General features: G+C 39.9%; 1 protein-coding gene across 3 annotated transcripts in view; it reads left to right on the top strand.

Moving 5' to 3' along the window:
• The window catches only part of rfx7b (regulatory factor X7b), an 88,483-nt gene that overhangs the window by 38,788 nt on the left and 29,653 nt on the right, over positions 1–20,042 (top strand). For 2 of the 3 annotated variants that reach the window (XM_072913941.1, XM_072913940.1), the window contains exon 1: positions 16,332–16,751. The exons of the other annotated variant lie outside the window; for it this stretch is intronic. In XM_072913941.1, coding sequence (XP_072770042.1) covers positions 16,621–16,751 — 131 coding nt within the window. In that variant the 5' untranslated portion in view covers positions 16,332–16,620. Of the gene's footprint in view, positions 1–16,331; positions 16,752–20,042 lie in introns of those variants that run through there. 3 annotated transcript variants of the gene reach the window in all.

Here is a 20,042-nt window from a genome sequence, read left to right on the forward strand (position 1 = left end):
AATTATGGAATGAATTAAGCAAAAAATCAAACAAAGCACCAATATGATTCAGTTTAATAGACTGTTCAAACTACAAGTGTTCTGAAAGTACACAGAACAAGAATTATGATGAACATCTTCAACCCTTTTTTTTGGTTTGTTTTCTTTTGAGATAAATATTATTTATGTATTTAATATTTGTTTACTTACTATGGTATATTATTCATTTATTATTTATTTATTCAGTGTTCTGTTACAGAGAACAAGGAAATTAGATACAATTGCTATGGTATGAAAAGGGGTAGGGTTAAATAAGCTCCGCTTCTTCCTACTTCTTTTCGGACGTGCTGTAATGAAACAACTGGAAATATGTGACGCATAATATTGTATCGTATGTGTCAATACGTGGACTATGGCGGCGCAATTTACTGCGCGGATTGCTTTCCCAGGATGCAAAACAACTAGACTGGACTTGGCTTGAAGGTAAATACATCTTTTATTTTTACACTAACTAAAGAAACAAAAGGCGGAAGTACAAACTGGGCTAAGAAAACAAAACTAGCACTTGGGCAAAAACTATGGACGTGAAACAAATAAACCCTTACTGTGACATGAGCAGAACAAAAACTTACGTGGCATGGCAAGAAGCATAAACGGTGGAATTAGCAGGGCATGAAAATGACAGAGGTAAACAGAGTTAATGTCGCCAGCCCGACCAACAGAAAAAGACAGGCTTTAAATAACAGTGACATGATTGGTGACAGGTGTGTGAGTCCAAACGTGCAACAGGTGAAACTAATGGGTAACCATGGAAACAAGAAAAGGGAGTGAAAAAGCAGGAACTAAAAAGAGTCCAAAAACCAAACAGAACATAACTTAAACAAAACATGATCCCACACATGACAGTATGCATGTTCGAAATAAACTGAACTGAACTGAACTGAATCTACTGAAAGTAATGTAATTTAAAATGACAGTGGGATCATTTTGATACACGCAACACATAATATTGTTCAATGCCACCAATGGCTCAAGGAATATTTGCTTCAACTCCTACAGTCAGTGGCGTCAAAGTGGGGCTGTTGTTTCATTTATTTTTGTCGTTTAAATATGTATGTTATAAAAAAGATGACGTCATAAATGTTAATGTCAAATAAACATAGCCCTGGAAGTTCAATAATACGTTTGCTTGAATCAAATGAAGAATGTCTAAGACTACATAAAACCCCTAATCAAAAAGTCAAAATGGTTCGTTCCACCTGGATATGGCAAACGAAACTTCAAACGCTCCACTCAACACACACGTTAGAACGTCATCAAAACTCACCTTTACGCATTCACACACAGAACTAGTATCTTGCAACAAGGATAAGGTGATAGAAGAAAGTAAAAATATAATGCATCTATCTGTGGCATCGTAGGAGGAACTTATGTACAAGTTCTTATGTACAAGTTTTGCATCTTTTTGCACATAACTGTGGTGCATTAAGGACTCTCCATTGAAGTCACTAAGTCGTTAAAGACAGGGGGAGACTTAACCTAAAGGAGATGCACTAATAATGATAATAATGCTGTACTATATTATAAAATTGGCTTCAATTATTAGTATTTTCATAACTGTTCAATTCAGACAGTATTCCTCTACAGCAGGGGAGTCCAAACTTTTCCAGGGACGGCAGTGCACAGAAAAACTTTGATGTGTTTTGTACATTAAAGATAGCAAATCCAGAATGATGTAGGTTAATCAATGTATGCGAATTTATCTGAACAGGTGGGCAACACAGCAAATTAGTGTAACATCTGATTTAACCTGATTGAGATATTTAATTTCTTATTATTATTCTTGACTAATATTATTATTTTGCCAACTAAAACCTTTTTGAAGACTTAGGCAAGCTTGAAAACTTACATATAATGCAAGAAATGTTCATTTTGACAGACACAGATATCATTAACAACCATTTACAACAGGCCTGGGCAATAAATTTGACTCGGGGGGCCAAATTTAGGGAAAAAAATGTGTCTGGGGGCCGTTATATCTATCTATCTATGTATATATATATATATATATATATATATATATATATATATATATATATATATACACATATATACAGTATTTATACATATACACACATATGTATACATATATATATACACACACACATATGTATACATATATATACACACACACACACATAAATATATATATATATATATATATATATATATATATATATATATATATATATATATATATATATATATATATATATATATATCAGTGACGTGCGGTGAGGTTGATGGCTGGTGAGGCACTGACTTTATCACAGTCAGATTTACAAACATATGAACCCTAAAGAGTATCTTATTCACCATTTGATTGGCAGCAGTTAACGGGTTATGTTTAAAAGCTCATACCAGCATTCTTCCCTGCTTGGCACTCAGCATCAAGGGTTGGAATTGGGGGTTAAATCACCAAAAATGATTCCCAGGTGCGGCGCCGCTGCTGCCCACTGCTCCCCTCACCTCCCAGGGGGTTAACAAGGGTATGGGACAAATGCAGAGGACAAATTTCACCACACCTAGTGTGTGTGTGACAATCATTGGTACTTTAACTTAACTTTAACTTTACACATACAAACTGTAGCACACAAAAACGCACATTTAATAAAAAAAAACGTTATTATGGTCTTACCTTTACTTAGAAATTAAGTCCCTGCGCCGCAACTAAAGCCCTCACTTAAACTTTCCACGTGCAAGATTGAATCTATTTAAAAAAGTGTAACCGAGGGTTTATAAATGTCGCCTATACTGTATGAAACTACAAAATAACAAACACGGAGGCTCCAGTTTACACGAGGACCACTTTATTTACCTTCTTTCAAAAACCTCCGCAACGTGACATCACTTCCGCTCTTAGCGCCTTCAAAATAAGAGCTCAAGGCATATACTGTATAACAGCGCATAACAGGAACTTAACATCACAAAGAGGAAAGCCCATGAAAATAGGTTACAAAAGTTATTTAATAAGAAGCCAAAAAGTGCAAAAACAATAATGTTCGTGTTGGAGGAGTTGTGAATTAGGTACACCTGCAGTCAGGTGTACCTAATGTTGTGTCCCTGCAGTCATTCACAACTCCTCCAACACCAACATTATTGTTTTTGCACTTTTTGGCTTCTTATGAAATAATTTTTTTAAATAGATTCAATCTTGCACGTGGAAAGTTTAAGTGTGGGCTTTAGTTGATATAACAATTCTACGGCGGGGGTGCAGGAGGCGAGCCTCAGCCAGTGCGTCTTTTGCAGCCGTTTTATGATCGCTCAGCACAAGAAATACTTTACACACATATAGTTGTTGACAAAATACACTGTACATTATATACCTCAGCTAACTAAACTATGGAAATGTATAATATAATTCATATAGCAATACGGTCTCACTGCACAGCAGGCCAGCAGTTAGCCGAGTCATTGCGCAATCCATGTTGCGGCACTGAGTGACGTGCCTCAACTGGCTGCTGATCACCGCACCGTCTCTTCTCAGTATTTGAACGGCAAATGTGAAAATTCAGCGATTTTGAATTAAAATAATCTAAAACTGGTGAAGTTAAATGGAAAATAACTTTATAGTATAATCACTGGATACATATAACAATTTAATTTTTTTTTTTTCTTTTTACATTTTTTTTCTTTCCATGATGGCAGGTGAGGCTCTAGTGACTGCACGTCACTGATATATATATATATATATATATATATATATATATATATATAAACATATATATATATATATAAACATACATATACAAACCCTGTTTCTATATGAGTTGGGAAATTGTGTTAGATGTAAATATAAACAGAATACAATGATTTGCAAAACCTTTTCAACCCATATTCAATTGAATGCACTACAAAGACAAGATATTTGATGTTGAAACTCATAAACTTTTTTTTTTTTTTTGCAAATAATAATTAACTTAGAATTTCATGGCTGCAACACGTGCCAAAGTAGTTGGGAAAGGGCATATTCACCACTGTGTTACACGACCTTTCCTTTTAACAACACTCAGTAAACATTTGGGAACTGAGGAGACACATTTTTTAAGCTTCTCAGGTGGAATTCTTTCCCATTCTTGCTTGATGTACAGCTTAAGTTGTTCAACAGTCCGGGGGTCTTCGTTGTGGTATTTTAGGCTTCATAATGCGCCACACATTTTTAATGGGAGACAGGTCTGGACTACAGGCAGGCCAGTCTAGTACCCGCACTCTTTTACTATGAAGCCACGTTGATGTAACACGTGGCTTGGCATTTCCTTGCTGAAATAAGCAGGGGCATCCATGGTAACGTTGCTTGGATGGCAACATATGTTGCTCCAAAACCTGTATGTACCTTTCAGCATTAATGGCGCCTTCACAGATGTGTAAGTTACCCATGTCTTGGGTACTAATACACCCCCATACCATCACAGATGCTGGCTTTTCAACTTTGCGCCTATAACAATCCGGATGGTTCTTTTCCTCTTTGGTCCGGAGGACACGACGTCCACAGTTTCCAAAAACAATTTGAAATGTGGACTCGCCAGACCACAGAACACTTTTCCACTTTGTTTCAGTCCATCTTAGATGAGTTCAGGCCCAGCGAAGCCGACGGCGTTTCTGGGTGTTGTTGATAAACGGTTTTCGCCTTGCATAGGAGAGTTTTAACTTGCACTTACAAATGTAACGACCAATTGTAGTTACTGACAGTGGGTTTCTGAAGTTTTCCTGAGCCCATGTGGTGATATCCTTTACACACTGATGTCGCTTGTTGATGCAGTACAGCCTGAGGGATTGAAGGTCACGGGCTTAGCTGCTTACGTGCAGTGATTTCTCCAGATTCTCTGAACCCTTTGATGATATTACGGACCGTAGATGGTGAAATCCCTAAATTCCTTGCAATAGCTGGTTGAGAAAGGTTTTTCTTAAACTGTTCAACAATTTGCTCACGCATTTGTTGACAAAGTGGTGACCCTCGCCCCATCCTTGTTTGTGAATGACTGAGCATTTCATGGAATCTACTTTTATACCCAATCATGGCACCCACCTGTTCCCAATTTGCCTGTTCACCTGTGGGATGTTCCAAATAAGTGTTTGATGAGCATTCCTCAACTTTATCAGTATTTATTGCCACCTTTCCCAACTTCTTTGTCACGTGTTGCTGGCATCAAATTCTAAAGTTAATGATTATTTGCAAAAAAAAAAAAGTTTATCAGTTTGAACATCAAATATGTTGTCTTTGTAGCATATTCCACTGAATATGGGTTGAATCATTGTATTCGGTTCATAGTTACATCTAACACAATTTCCCAACTCATATGGAAACGGGGTTTGTATATGTAAGCTGTGAAAATCTGCAGTAGAGTATGTGTGTTTGGGTCCTATTTTTAGGAACACTAATACAAAACCTCACAATAATGTCTCATTGAAAGCTAAAAATGTTATGACAGGCCGCCTTAAAAAACGGAATGGAATTTTACGTTTTTTTACTGAATGAGACACCCAGAATGTACATGAAAATAAAGAATGTGGGATTTACAATATTACCTATGAACGATAAAACACTGAATATTGACAACATATGAACGTCACACACCCTCTCGATCGACATATTTTACAATCACAAAACAAAAAAAATGCAACACACGCAGCGAAATATGAAAGCGAAGAGTAAGAAAAAAACCTGATCTGATAATCTGATACATCTGATATATCACTAATCTGATACATCTGATACATCACTAAGCTTTAGAACTTTCTAGTAAAAATCTCCTTCCACGTCTGTCCCTGACACCCGCATTTCAGGCTGGCTGCTCTAGAAACACACTGTGGAAACGCTCCCCACCCACACTGCTTGGTGCCTCGTCTGAGCTGCTGTGACTTAGATTACCATAGTAACTAAATAGATTACCGTAGTAACTATATCATGCAAAAGCGCAGATTCCAAGCATTGAAATACTTTGTATAGTTCAAGACTTACGGTCATTTGAAAACATCACTGCACATCATTGACCCATTCCCACGTTTTTTTATTTTTGTGTTTAATGTTCAAATCCGGGACGTGCGTATTTTATTTGTAGAATGTGTTGCAGGTCAATAAAAAAAAAAGTTCTGCAGGCTGCAAATGCTTACCACAAATGAGCGCACTGTTTAAGTCGAGATCTGCTTTGTACATGAAGTGCAATTGAAATGTTGTTAAAGTACAGATAAATTAAACGCAAATAGCTCACTTTGCCCTATCTTTTTGTCAAAGTAACTCTCATACCAAAAAAAAAAGTTGGAGACTGCGACTCCAGGCCAACTGCAATCAGGAGATACGGTGATCGGGCGTCGCCATGTCACCATCGCCAACGTATAGCGGCCACGGTGGAGGAGGTTTCGTGTAAATCCTCACATTTGGAAGAAAGAACAAGGGCAAGAACCGCTGAGATTCGACCTTGCGACCTAAATGGGAAGTGACAGGAGATTGACAGTGAAATAAATCAGTCCAGAATAGCCTGCGATCAAAATAGAGTGAGAAAACAATGACCGCACGAAGAATAGGGGGTGAGAAGCACGTTTTCTTGAGATTCAAAAGAAGTGTCATGGTTTTACACCTCCAGTGTTAAAACCCAAAGGACGCGTTGCCTCACTTACAACACACTATCACCAATATTTGGCCCTATGGTCGCCATATGCCAAAGTTCTGCATGTCTACCACACCTCTTCCACATGTCCACTTAAGTGTGAGGTTTGAACTCTTTTTTTGTGTTCATGCTCACCAAGAATCTGTCACTAAATCACTTGCTGATTGCTTTACGATGCACCTAAGGGCACGTGCTGCTCTACGTACTCTCATAGTCGCTTTTGAAATGTGCAGACGGCCAGAGATCACAGGAATGTCGGGGAAGTATGAGAAGACGTTTTCTTTTATGATGCCAACAATCCCACAAATAGCCTCATAAGAAAATACATATTTTAGTAGGAGTCCTACTGGAATGTAGCTTTTTTATATGGGAAACCATATTTGCTTATTTAAATCCAAATGGGCGAAGAGAGGTTATGTTAACAATAAAAATACGACCAAAAAATCCATCCATCCATCTTCTTCCGCTTATCCGAGGTCGGGGTCGCGGGGGCAGCAGCCTAAGCAGGGAAGTTCAGACTTTCCTCTCCCCAGCCACTTCGTCCAGCTCTTCCCGGGGGATCCCGAGGCGTTCCCAGGCCAGCCGGGAGACATAGTCTTCCCAATGCATCCTGGGTCTTCCCCGTGGCCTCCTACCGGTTGGACGTGCCCTAAACACCTCCCTAGGAAGGCGTTTGGGTGGCATCCTGACCAGATGCCCGAACCACCTCATCTGGCTCCTCTCGATGTGGAGGAGCAGCGGCTTTACTTTGAGCTCCTCCCGGATGGCAGAGCTTCTCACCCTATCTCTAAGGGAGAACCCTGCCACCCGGCGGAGGAAACTCATTTTGGCCGCCTATACCCGTGATCTTGTCCTTTCGGTCATAACCCAAAGCTCATGACCATAGGTGAGGATGGGAATGTAGATAGACCGGTAAATTGAGAGCTTTGCCTTCCGGCTCAGCTCCTTCTTCACCACAACGGATCGATACAGCGTCCACATTACTGAAGACGCCGCACCGATCCGCCTGTCGATCTCACGATCCACTCTTCCCCCACTCGTGAACAAGACTCCTAGGTAATTGAACTCCTCCACTTGGGGAAGGGTCTCCTGCCCAACCCGGAGATGGCACTCCACCCTTTTCCGGGCGAGAACCATGGACTCGGACTTGGAGGTGCTGATTCTCATCCCAGTCGCTTCACACTCGGCTGCGAACCGATCCAGTGAGAGCTGAAGATCCTGGCTAGATGAAGCCATCGGGACCACATCATCTGCAAAAAGCAGAGACCTAATCCTGCAGCCACCAAACCGGATCCCCTCAACGCCTTGACTGCGCCTAGAAATTCTGTCCATAAAAGTTATGAACAGAATCGGTGACTATGGGCAGCCTTGGCGGAGTCCAACCCTCACTGGAAACGTGTCCGATTTACTGCCGGCAATGCGGACCAAGCTCTGGCACTGATCATACAGGGAGCGGACAGCCACAATCAGACAGTCCGAAACCCCATACTCTCTGAGCACTCCCCACAGGACTTCCCGAGGGACACGGTCGAATGCCTTCTCCAAGTCCACAAAGCACATGTAGACTGGTTGGGCAAACTCCCATGCACCCTCAAGGACCCTGCCGAGAGTATAGAGCTGGTCCACAGTTCCACGACCAGGACGAAAACCACACTGTTCCACCTGAATCCGAGGTTCGACTATCCGGCGTAGCCTCCTCTCCAGTACACCTGAATAGACCTTACCGGGAAGGCTGAAAAATACAATGGATGAGAAATTATACTAACTGATGTGTTATTATTATCAATCAAATGATAACAATTTTATAGAATTATACAGTATGGTAATGGTTTAAGTCGGGGGTCGGCAACGCGCGGCTCTCAGGCCACAAGCGGCTCTTTAGTGCCGCCCTAGTGGCTCCCTGGAGCTTTTTCAAAAATGAATGTATGAGGAAAAGATGAGGAAAAAAATATATATTTATTTTTTAATATGGTTTCTGTAGGAGGTCAGACGTGACAAAAACCTCCCTAATTGTTAGAAATCCCACTGTTTACATGAAACATGCTTCACTGATGAGAGTATTTGACGCGATTTCAGAAGTCCTTGAACACACCGTAGTTTGTTTACATGTACAACTTTCCTTGATGCTGCCACAGAAAGACGTGTTTTATGCCACTCATTCTTTGTCTCTATTTGTCCACCAAACGTTTTATGCTGTGCGTGAATCCACAAAGGTGAGCTTTGTTGATGTTATTGACTTGTGTGGCGTGCTAATCAGACATATTTGGTCACTGCATGAATGCAAGCTATATCGATGCTAATATGCTATTTATGCTAGCTGTATGTACATAATGCATCATTATGCCTCGTATTTTAGGTATATTTGAGCTCATTTAATTTGTAGTTTCCGTTTCCTTCAACTTGAACACACACATCTATACTGTCTACACCAGTGGTTCTTAACCTGGGTTCGATCGAACCCTATGGGTTCGCTGAGTCGGCCTCAGTTTGTTGTGAGTTCAGGCACTGTGTTGGTTTTGTTCTTTGAACAAGGTGATGCTCATGCACGGTTAATTTTGTGTACCAGTAAAAAAACATACAACTTTGTCTCGAATTTAAAAAAAAAAAACATTTTATTTTTCACTAAAGAAGGGTTCGGTGAATGCGCATATGAAACTGGTGGGGTTCGGTACCTCCAACAAGGTTAAGAACCACTGATCTATACCTACTCAGTGGCCTAGTGGTTAGAATGTCCGCCCTGAGATCGGTAGGTTGTGAGTTCAAACCCCGGCCGAGTCATACCAAAGACTATAAAAATGGGACCCATTACCTCCCTGCTTGACACTCAGCATCAAGGGTTGGAATTGGGGGTTAAATCACCAAAAATGATTCCCAGGCGCGGCCACCGCTGCTGCTCACTGCTCGCCTCACCTCCCAGGGGGTGAACAAGGGGATGGGTCAAATGCAGAGGACAAATTTCACCACACCTAGTGTGTGTGTGACATTCATTGGTACTTTAACTTTAACTTTAACTTAATACCTTTGGCCATTCTAAGACAGTAATTACCAGGAGTTATCACTCCCTCTGAAAAACCTCCATTTTAGTAATGTTTTCCAATGTTGTAAAAATGTGTAGAATAAATATTAAATTTCAATATTTCTGTCAACAAAGATTTGATTCATCCTGCGACACATAGTTGTTAGTAGTCTAATATCGCTAATATAGACACTTATATATGTGTTGCCTTCATTTTAACACTTTACATTTTTTTGCGGCTCCAGACAAATTTTAAAAAATTATTTTTGGTCCAATATGGCTCTTTCAACATTTTGGGTTGCCGACCCAATTTACTTAACAAATGACATTAAGGAACATCACATAGTCTAAAAAGGAGTATAAAGAAGCACAGTTTATTTATTGCTACCCCCATCACCATGCCTCAGCAAATATTGATAGTTTGTAGTTTATTTACTTGTGAATAGACGTTAGGGGTGTCCCGAGCCGATGCTGATATCAGATATCGGTCCAATATCATCAAATTTTGGATGATATCATCTTGCATGAAAAATAAACTACGATACAAGCAGTCTTGAAAACACACCCAGTTAACGTCCAAATGTCTTCAAATAAGCAAGCAAAGTTGCATTTGATTGTATTTCAGTGAAATCACTTACAAAATGTGAACATGGTAGGCTATAGGCTATAGGAGCTCGCAGTTACACAACAGCTAAGCACACACTAGCACACAAGCTGGACATGCGTAGTGTAAATGTCCTTAAAATTGCCGTTTAAAACTATGTACTATGATTGATGCTGATATCGTATCGGATTATTATCAGTATTGGCAAATACTCAAGGCTTCAATATCGGTATTGTATCAGAATTGATTAAGTTGTATCGGGACACCCCTAATAAATGTTACATTTTGTAATAGGTAGAGGAAATAATAGATAATATGTAACAATAGATCGATGGATTATGTCAGGGGTCCCCAAACTACGGCCCGCGGGAAGTCCCAAGTTAAAATAAGAAAAATAATTATTTATTTTTTATTTGTATTTTTTTAATTTAAAAATTTTTTTTATCTGTCCTTTCTAATAATTTTTTTACCGCTTGTTACTCCCGGTGTCTCCTAGCCGCTCAGGCAAATCATATTGTCTAAAAATGCATTTTCCCATCGATAACGTGACATCATCGCGCTCGGAATATATATATATATATATATATATATATATATATATATATATATATACAAACCCTGTTTCCATATGAGTTGGGAAATTGTGTTAGATGCAAATATAAATGTAATACAATGATTTGCAAATCATTTTCAACCCATATTCAGTTGAATATGCTACAAAGACAACATATTTGATGTTCAAACTGATAAACATTTTTATTTTGCAAATAATCATTAACTTTAGAATTTGATGCCAGCAACATGTGACAAAGAAGTTGGGAAAGGTGGCAATAAATACTGATAAAGTTGAGGAATGCTCATCAAACACTTATTTGGAACATCCCACAGGTGAACAGGCAAATTGGGAACAGGTGGGTGCCATGATTGGGTATAAAAGTAGATTCCATGAAATGCTCAGTCATTCACAAACAAGGATGGGGCGAGGGTCACCACTTTGTCAACAAATGCGTGAGCAAATTGTTGAACAATATTTGCAAATCATTGTATTCCGTTTATATTTACATCCAACACAATTTCCCAACTCATATGGAAACGGGGTTTGTATGTATATATATGCATGTATGTATGTATGTATGTATGTATATATATATATGTATATAGATATATATAGTCGAGGTTTCTGCGGTTTATCCGTTATACAGTGCTCAATACGGTGGTAGAGTGGAATATACGTTAGGTCAGGAAAAAACACAGAGGCTGTTTCCTAATATATTATACATATTATAAAATCCCCTGAAGAGCAAGGAAACCTGTGAAACAGGCTAGTAGGGATGAAATAGCCTCTGTGTTTTTTCCTGACCTAACGTGTATATATATATATATATATATATATATATATATATATACATATATATATATATATATATATATATATACATATATATATATATATATATATATATATATATATATAAATATATACATATACAGCCCGGCCCCTGGCCAGATTTTTTTTAATGCGATCCCCGAGTTTGGGGATCCCTGGCTTATGCAGTGTTTAGAAAAAAACATTCTTTACACTGTAAAGAAAATCTTATAATATACAATAATCACTTAAATCACTCACTTAACTACACTTGCTCAATCAGAATCCAATAGAAGATCTGTAGCACACATTTGGCCTTTGCAAAGACAATACCGAAACATTACTTTACTTGTTTAGTATTATAGGGACCTTTACCATAATATTTTGCCCTCTCGTGTAGGTGAGCATAACTATTACACCAAAAATAATAAATGTGCTGTTGAATGAGTACTTACAGTATTTATTGCACTTGTTTATGCTGGACTGCGCTAGTGTAGCTAATTGTTAAACACAATACTGCATCATTGTAGATGCATGCTGCTGTAGGAGCGTGAGAGTCAAGCCGACATGAACCCAAAAACCTTCCTATGTAACCCGCTGCAGTGCCATCATGTTGCCTCGTTTTGCCATCATGCAGTTCATTCATCCATGAGCGATCATCAAAACAAATGTCTGACCTCAGCCTCTTTAGGCCCTGAGATCCTGCACACAAACTAAAACACACTCGGGTGAATGTGCAAAAGACAGCAAGAGGTAGAACGTTCATGCATGTGTTATATATTGTTCATTCTGAACTTGCAACAGAGTGCTGTCATGCATTATGTTCCATGCAGGGAGCAGTGAAGTAACATTACTCTCTTCCATCAACAGATGGCACTATAAAATAAGTCATGATGAAAGAATGCATTTAGGGCTGACCTGGTGACATCATTGTGGGTAATATTTTTATGAGGCCCTTTCAACAGTGACTAGACTTGTGATTGCACTAAATCAAAATAGAATTGTGCAAATGTGCAAAGACAATTGTGTGTGTACAAGTGCATTTGCGTGTGTGTGTATTCTCCAGTTATATTCAGCTTTACCAGGTAAATGTGCACATTTATTTTTTCCAGAATAAAAGTATGTTGAGTGAGTTACATGTTCGACATAAACATAAACAGAACAGATTTCATCCTGCCTGTTTACCAGTTTGTGTTACTATCTGATCAAAAGCTTTCCTTACAACAGCGCCTCCATCACCTGACAGCGGAATTGCACTCAACAAACAATGTCAGGTGGAAGAAAACGAAATAGGCCATTTCCGGTCAAGAGTTTCAAAACAAGAGCTCATGTAGAACGTTTGCCAGTTTGTATGTTAGTATGTTTCGAATACATCAACACCTAAAACTAAATGTTGCTACCTTGACTTGTGTTTGACAACTTAAGTGTGTTGCTGTATATCCAATGATTATTACTGATTAGGCCACATCCTTCGTCCCTTGCCACTACGCGCTTCAAATTTTCCTGCTTCACTCTATCGTGTTTTTTCAAAACATATAATAATTATTACAACTGGGTACATTATTATATAATGTATTTCTAGACACCCAAAGTGCCTTACAATAACACCCATTATTCATACACGATGCCCTGGGGTAGTCGGAAACGTGGCTATAATGGTTTTGATACGATGGTTCCTCGCTGTATTGCGTTTGACTACAGCCTATTCTTATTCAAATATATGCATACTTAGGCAAAAAATAGACTTGGCCTAAATGAAGCATTTTCCAGCATCAAAACGGCTAAATGGACTTAAAATAACATATCTAAAGTACAATACAGTATTGCTCAGCAGATTACCCTTACTAAACTAGATGCAATATTTTTCAAACTGTGTGTGTGTGTGTGTGTGCGTGGAAGTGTGTATGTGAATCTATATTACTGTACAGAATGTCTTATAGGTAATACAGTACAGTATACAATATTTATAATGTTCTATTATCATGTATTATTATGTCTACTATGTTAAAGTTACCACTGATAGTCACACTCACACTAGGTGTGGTGAAATTAACCTCTGCATTTGACACATCCCCTTGTTCCACCCCCTGGGAGATGAGGGGAGCAGTGAGCAGCAGCGGTGGCCGCACTCGGGAATCATTTTGGAGATTTAACCCTCAATTCCAACCCTTGATGGTAAAGGTTGGGTAAAGGCTGCGATGGGGTGGCGACTTGTCCAGGGTGTACCCCGCCTTCCGCCCATGTGCAACTGAGATAGGCTCCAGCACCCCCCGCGACCCCAAAAGGGACTAGCGGTAGAAAATGGATAGATGGATGGATGTTGGGTAAAGGGACTGTAAAGGTGCACGATATGAAAACAATGAAAATATCTGTAACCCCAAAAAATGATTTTCAACTAACAAATGATTTGCAAAAACATTAGATTTGGACCCCAAAAAGCATTTCTAATCAAAAACATTTTTGTTTAAAAATATATAGTTTTATCATTTTGAATCCAGTTTTTTGTTTGCACGTCTTTATTTTTGTTTGCATTTTTTTTTTTTTGCTTGCATGGACAACTTTGTCTCTCTCCATATTTGGAAAAAACTAAAAAAAGTAATTTTTAAAAACAAATGATTTTACACTAAATAGCTGAGGCTATACATGAACATGATGGACGTTGACCAGTGCAGTGTTTTTCAACCACTGTGCCGTGAGATACAGTCTGGTGTATCTGATGATGTAATTTCACCTATTTGGGTTAAAAATATTCTTTGGAAACTAGTACCGGTAATTATAATCCGCAAATGTGCCGTTGTTGAGTGTCGGTGCTGTCTCGAGCTCGGCAGAGTCACCATGTAATACTTGACGACAGCGGGAGGCAGTGTGCAGGTAAAAAGGTATCTAATGCTTAAACCAAAAATCAACAAAAGGTGAGTGTCGCTAAGACAAGGCATTGAAGCTTAGGGAAGGCTATGCAAAAGGAAACTAAAACTGAACTGGCTGCAAAGTAAACAAAAACAAAATGCTGGACGACAGCAAAGACTTACAGTGTGTGGAGCAGACGGCGTCCACTAAGTACATCCGAACATGACATGACAATCAACAATGTCCCCACAAAGAAGGACAGCGACAACTTAAATAGTCTTGATTGCTAAAACAAAGCGGGTGCGGGGAATAGCGCTTAAGGAAGACATGAAACTGCTACAGGAAAACAAAAACAAAACAGGGAAAGTCACCAAAATAGGAGCCCAAGACAAGAACTAAAACACTGCACAGAGGAAGACACCAAAAACTACAAATAAGTCACAGCGTGATGTGACAGGTCGTGACAGTACTTGGAGACAAGAGCTATAGTGATGCATGCTTGGTTATGGTTTGAATTCATATCCAACACTTGTGAGTAGGGATGTCCGATAATATCGGACTGCCGATATTATCGGCCGATAAATGCTTTAAAATGTAATATCGAACATTTTCGGTGTCGGTTTCAAAAAGTTACATTTCTGACTTTTTAAAACGCAGTTGTCTACACGGCCATAGGGAGAAGTACAGAGCGCCAATAAGCCTTAAAGACACTGCCTTTGCGTGCCGGCCCAGTCACATCATATCTACGGCTTTTCACACACACAAGTGAATGCAAGCCATACTTGGTCAACAGCCATACAGGTCACACTGAGGGTGGCCGTATAAACAACTTTAACACTGTTACAAATATGCGCCACACTGTGAACCCACACCAAACAAGAATGGCAAACACATTTCGGTAGAACAGCCGCACCGTAACACAACATAAACACAACATAACAAATACCCAGAACCCCTTGCAGCACTAACTCTTCCGGGACGCTACAATATACACCCCCCGCTACCTCCTACCCCCTCCCCCCCAACCACGCCCACCTCAACCTCCTCATGCTCTCTCAGGGAGAGCATGTCCCAAATTCCAAGCTGCTGTTTTGAGGCATGTTAAAAAAAAAATGCACTTTGTGACTTCAATAATAAATATGGCAGTTCCATAACTTGAGTTGATTTATTTTGGAAAACCTTGTTACATTGTTTATTGCATCCAGCGGGGCATCACAACAAAATTAGGCATAATAATGTGTTAATTCCATGACTGTATATATCGGTATCGGTTGATATCGGAATCGGTAATTAAGAGTTGGACAATATCGGAATGTCAGATGTTGGCAAAAAAGCCATTATCGGACATCTCTACTTGTGAGAACGACAATTATTGTCAATGCTCTGTGGCCTAGTGGTAAGAGTGTCCGCCCTGAGTCATACCAAAGACTACAAAAATGGGACCCATTACCTCCCTGCTTGGCACTCAGCATCAAGTGTTGGAATTGGGGGTTAAATCACCAAAAATGATTCCCGGGCGCGGCCACCGCTGCTGCTCCCCTCACCTCCCAGGGGGTGAGGGTGATGGGTCAAATGCAGAGGATAATTTCACCACACCTCATGTGTGTGTGTGACAATCATTGGTACTTTAATATCAGCTGCTGAGTTTAATTGTTTTATATTTTCTGCTGGCGATGTGCCTCTGAATTTATTTAATGAAAAAATGTGCCTTGGCTCAAAAAAGGTTGAAAAACACTGGACTAGAGGAGACACCATTTTAGATGGTTAGCAAACAATTAGCTCGCATGCTAGCTACATACACGTTGCCTTTTAAAATCGTTTTATTTTGAAAGTTGTTTCCGGTGCTTCTCTCGCCTTCTGTGTGTAACGTGACGCGAGAGCTCGTCCTCGGCTGCCGCTGGCTGCTGCAGGCGTGCAATAGGTGGCGGAGGGAGCTCTGCGAAATGCCTGGTGCATGGCCGCCCTTCTTCTTTTCTTCTTCTTTTGCCTTCCTCATCCCCGACTCACAGCCCCCGTGTTTGTAGTCGCCATGTTCCGCGGCGGGCCGTCCTAGCTGCCCGAGCCGCCCCAGCAGCGGTCGCGGCGCTGCGCTGTGCCGGGGATGCGGCCTGCTTGTTAAAGCTCCCCCACCACAACCCCTCCAATGATGGCTGATGATCAACAACAAGCTGACCACAAGCCTGCCTCGGGACTCGGCTCTCTTCCAGCGCTGGTGCCGGGACTCCAGGGGCCTGAAGCCAACGCCTTGCAGTTAAAAATCAAAAATTCAATTTGGTAAGAATGGAAACGAAGCCCGCGAAGCTGCAGTCTTCTTTCCCCCCCGTGTTTTTTTTTTTTTTTTTTTTTTTTTTTTTTTTGCTAGCTCCGTCATTAGCGCATCTACTTAGCCGTGGACGAGCAGCACAAAGCGGCTGCGAATACATTTCGTGTACACACACAAATGCGAGAGAAGCGTCACTGCCTGGTGGATATTCGCATGGAAATACTACATTAGCGTTGCCTTCTTGGTAGGAGTTGTAACTTGAATCATTAGCATGGAGCCACGGGAGGCCATGTTAGCGATGACAGTCCACCCGTGGGGCTGATGACAGGTGTCATAGTAACATCTGCATCCACACATCATTTATTACCTATGCTGCATTACTACCAGTGCATACTACTAGTGTAGTACGTAGTAGTACTTGTTTGTGTTGTGTTATAGCTGCACAGCCCTGCTTGTAACACAATGCAAATTCATTTTTATAAAGCAAATTTGCACCACAAATACTGTATGTTCCTTTTTGCCGCGCACAATTTTAATGTGCATCCTAACCTACCAGTGACCGACCACAACATTAGGTACACCTCCACGATCAATACATCTGTAATTAAGATGATAAGATGCAGTTTTGATGGATGCATGTATGTCCAAAGCAGTAATTACTAAGTTCCTTATTTTTCTGTATTCTTTTGTTGTGGGGCAGACTGGCTCGTACATGCACATGCGTGCTCCTCCACTGTTGCCATTTCTAAAAACAAGCAGCGTATAGGTCTAACTTATACCTGTCAGTAGTACCATGCAGTCTACTAGTGTAGTACATAGTAGTACTTGTTTGTGTTGTGTTATAGCTGCACAGCCCTGCTTGTAACACAATGCAAATTCATTTTTATAAAGCAAATTTGCACCACAAATACTGTATGTTCCTTTTTGCCGCGCACAATTTTAATGTGCATCCTAACCTACCAGTGACCGACCACAACATTAGGTACACCTCCACGATCAATACCTCTGTAATTAAGATGATAAGATGCAATTTTGATGGATGCATGTATGTCCAAAGCAGTAATTACTAAGTTCCTTATTTTTCTGTATTCTTTTGTTGTGGGGCAGACTGGCTCGTACATGCACATGCGTGCTCCTCCACTGTTGCCATTTCCAAAAACAAGCAGCGTATAGGTCTAGCTTATACCTGTCAGTAGTACCATGCAGTCTACTAGTGTAGTACATAGTAGTACTTGTTTTTGTTGTTTGTGTACAGCCCTGCTTGTAACACAATGCAAATGCATTTTTATGAAGCAAATTTGCACCACAAATACTGTATGTTCCTTTTTGCCACGCACAATTTTAATGAGCATCCCAACATACGAGTGACCGACCAGATTAGGTACACCTGCACGATCAGTACATCTGTAATTAAAATGATAATATGCAGTTTTAATGGATGTATTTATGTAACAACATGGTTAAAGTTAAAGTTAAAGTACAAATGATTGTCACACACACACTAGGTGTGGAGAATTTAACCTCTGCATTTGACCCATCCCCTTGCTCACCCCCTGGGAGGTGAGGGGAGCAGTGAGCAGCAACGGTGGCCGTGCCCGGGAATAATTTTTGGTGATTTAAACCCCAATTTCAACCCTTGATGCTGAGTGCCAAGCAGGGAGGTAATGGCTCCCATTTTTATAGTCTTTGGTATGACTCGGCCGGGGTTTGAACTCACGACCTACCGATCTCAGGGCGGACACTCTAACCACAAGGCCACTGAGCAGTTTAAGATGATAATATGCAGTTTTGATTGATGTATTTACTGTATGTGACAACATGTTTATTAATGTGATTGACGTTTGCAGTGTTAAAGGTGTCCTATAGTGCAACACCAACATTTCTTAGCTGTTGGTACTGTTTTTGTCTATTCGGGATCCTCAAAAATCCCACAAATTTGAAATCAAGCCGTGGCGGCATGGCAGAGATGTTCATAAAACAATCGTGCCTTCTTCCAAATAAGCCTTTTGGAATGTGAGACTATAATGTCGTATTTTGCCTTAATTACAACAGCGGATAGCTCCATATATCACCCTTGCTCCTGATGGGTTGTGGTTAGGGCCTTGCATGGCAGCTCCCGCCATCAGTGTGTGAATGTGTGTGTGAATGGGTGAATGTGGAAATAGTGTCAAAGTGCTTTGAGTACTTTGAAGTTAAAAAAGCGCTATACAAGTATAACCCATATATGGTAGAGATTTATCTGAAAAGCTTTGCGTGAGTCCGCCAATTTTTTTCAGTTGTAGTTCCTTATTTTTCTCTATTCTTTTGTTGTGGGGCAGACTGGCTCCTACATGCACATGGGTGCTCCTCCACTGTTGCCATTTCTAATAACAAGCGGCGTATAGTTCTAACTTTTACCCGTCAGTACACTCCACATCCATCCATCCATTCTCTACGGCTATAAGCGCTTAAAACCACAACATGGATGACGGGGTGGAGACGCAGTCGAAGGGGGCTTGCCCTGTTATTAATGTGATTGATGTTTGCAGTGTTAAAGGTGTCCTATAATACAAAACCAACTTTTCTTAGCTGTTGGTACTGTTTTTGTCTATTTGGGATCCTCATAAATCCCGCAAATTTGAAATCAAACCATGCAGAGATGTTCATTAAACAATCATGCCTTCTTCCAAACTTGCTCCAAACAAGCCGTTTGGAATTTGAGACTATAGTGACGTATTTTGCCTTATTTACAGTAGCGGATAGCGCGATACATGGTAGAGTAGAGATTAGTGTTGTCCCGATACCACAATTTTGGTACTGGTACCAAAATTATTTTGATACTTTTTGGTACTTTTTTAAATAAAGGGGACCACAAAAAATTGCATTATTGGCTTTATTTTAACAAAAAAATCTTACGGTACATTCAACACATGTTTCTTATTGCAAGTTTGTCCTTAAAAAAAATAGTGAACATACGAGACAATTTTATGAGTAAGTAAGCAAACAAAGGCTCATAATTAGTCTGCTGACGTATGCAGTAACATATTGTGCCATTTTCCATTCTATTATTTTGTCAACATTATTAAGGACAAGTGGTAGAAAATGAATTGTTAATCTACTTGTTCATTTACTGTTAATATCTGATTACTTTCTCTTTTAACATGTTCTATCTACACTTCTCTTAAAATGTAATAATCACTTATTCTTCTGTTGTTTGATACTTTACAGTAGTTTTGGATGATACCACAAATTTAGGTATCAATCCGATACCAAGTAGTTACAGGATCATACATTGGTCATATTCAAAGTCCTCATGTGTCCAG

Source organism: Nerophis lumbriciformis, linkage group LG10 (assembly GCF_033978685.3).
Source record: "Nerophis lumbriciformis linkage group LG10, RoL_Nlum_v2.1, whole genome shotgun sequence".
Lineage (NCBI taxonomy): Eukaryota > Metazoa > Chordata > Actinopteri > Syngnathiformes > Syngnathidae > Nerophis > Nerophis lumbriciformis.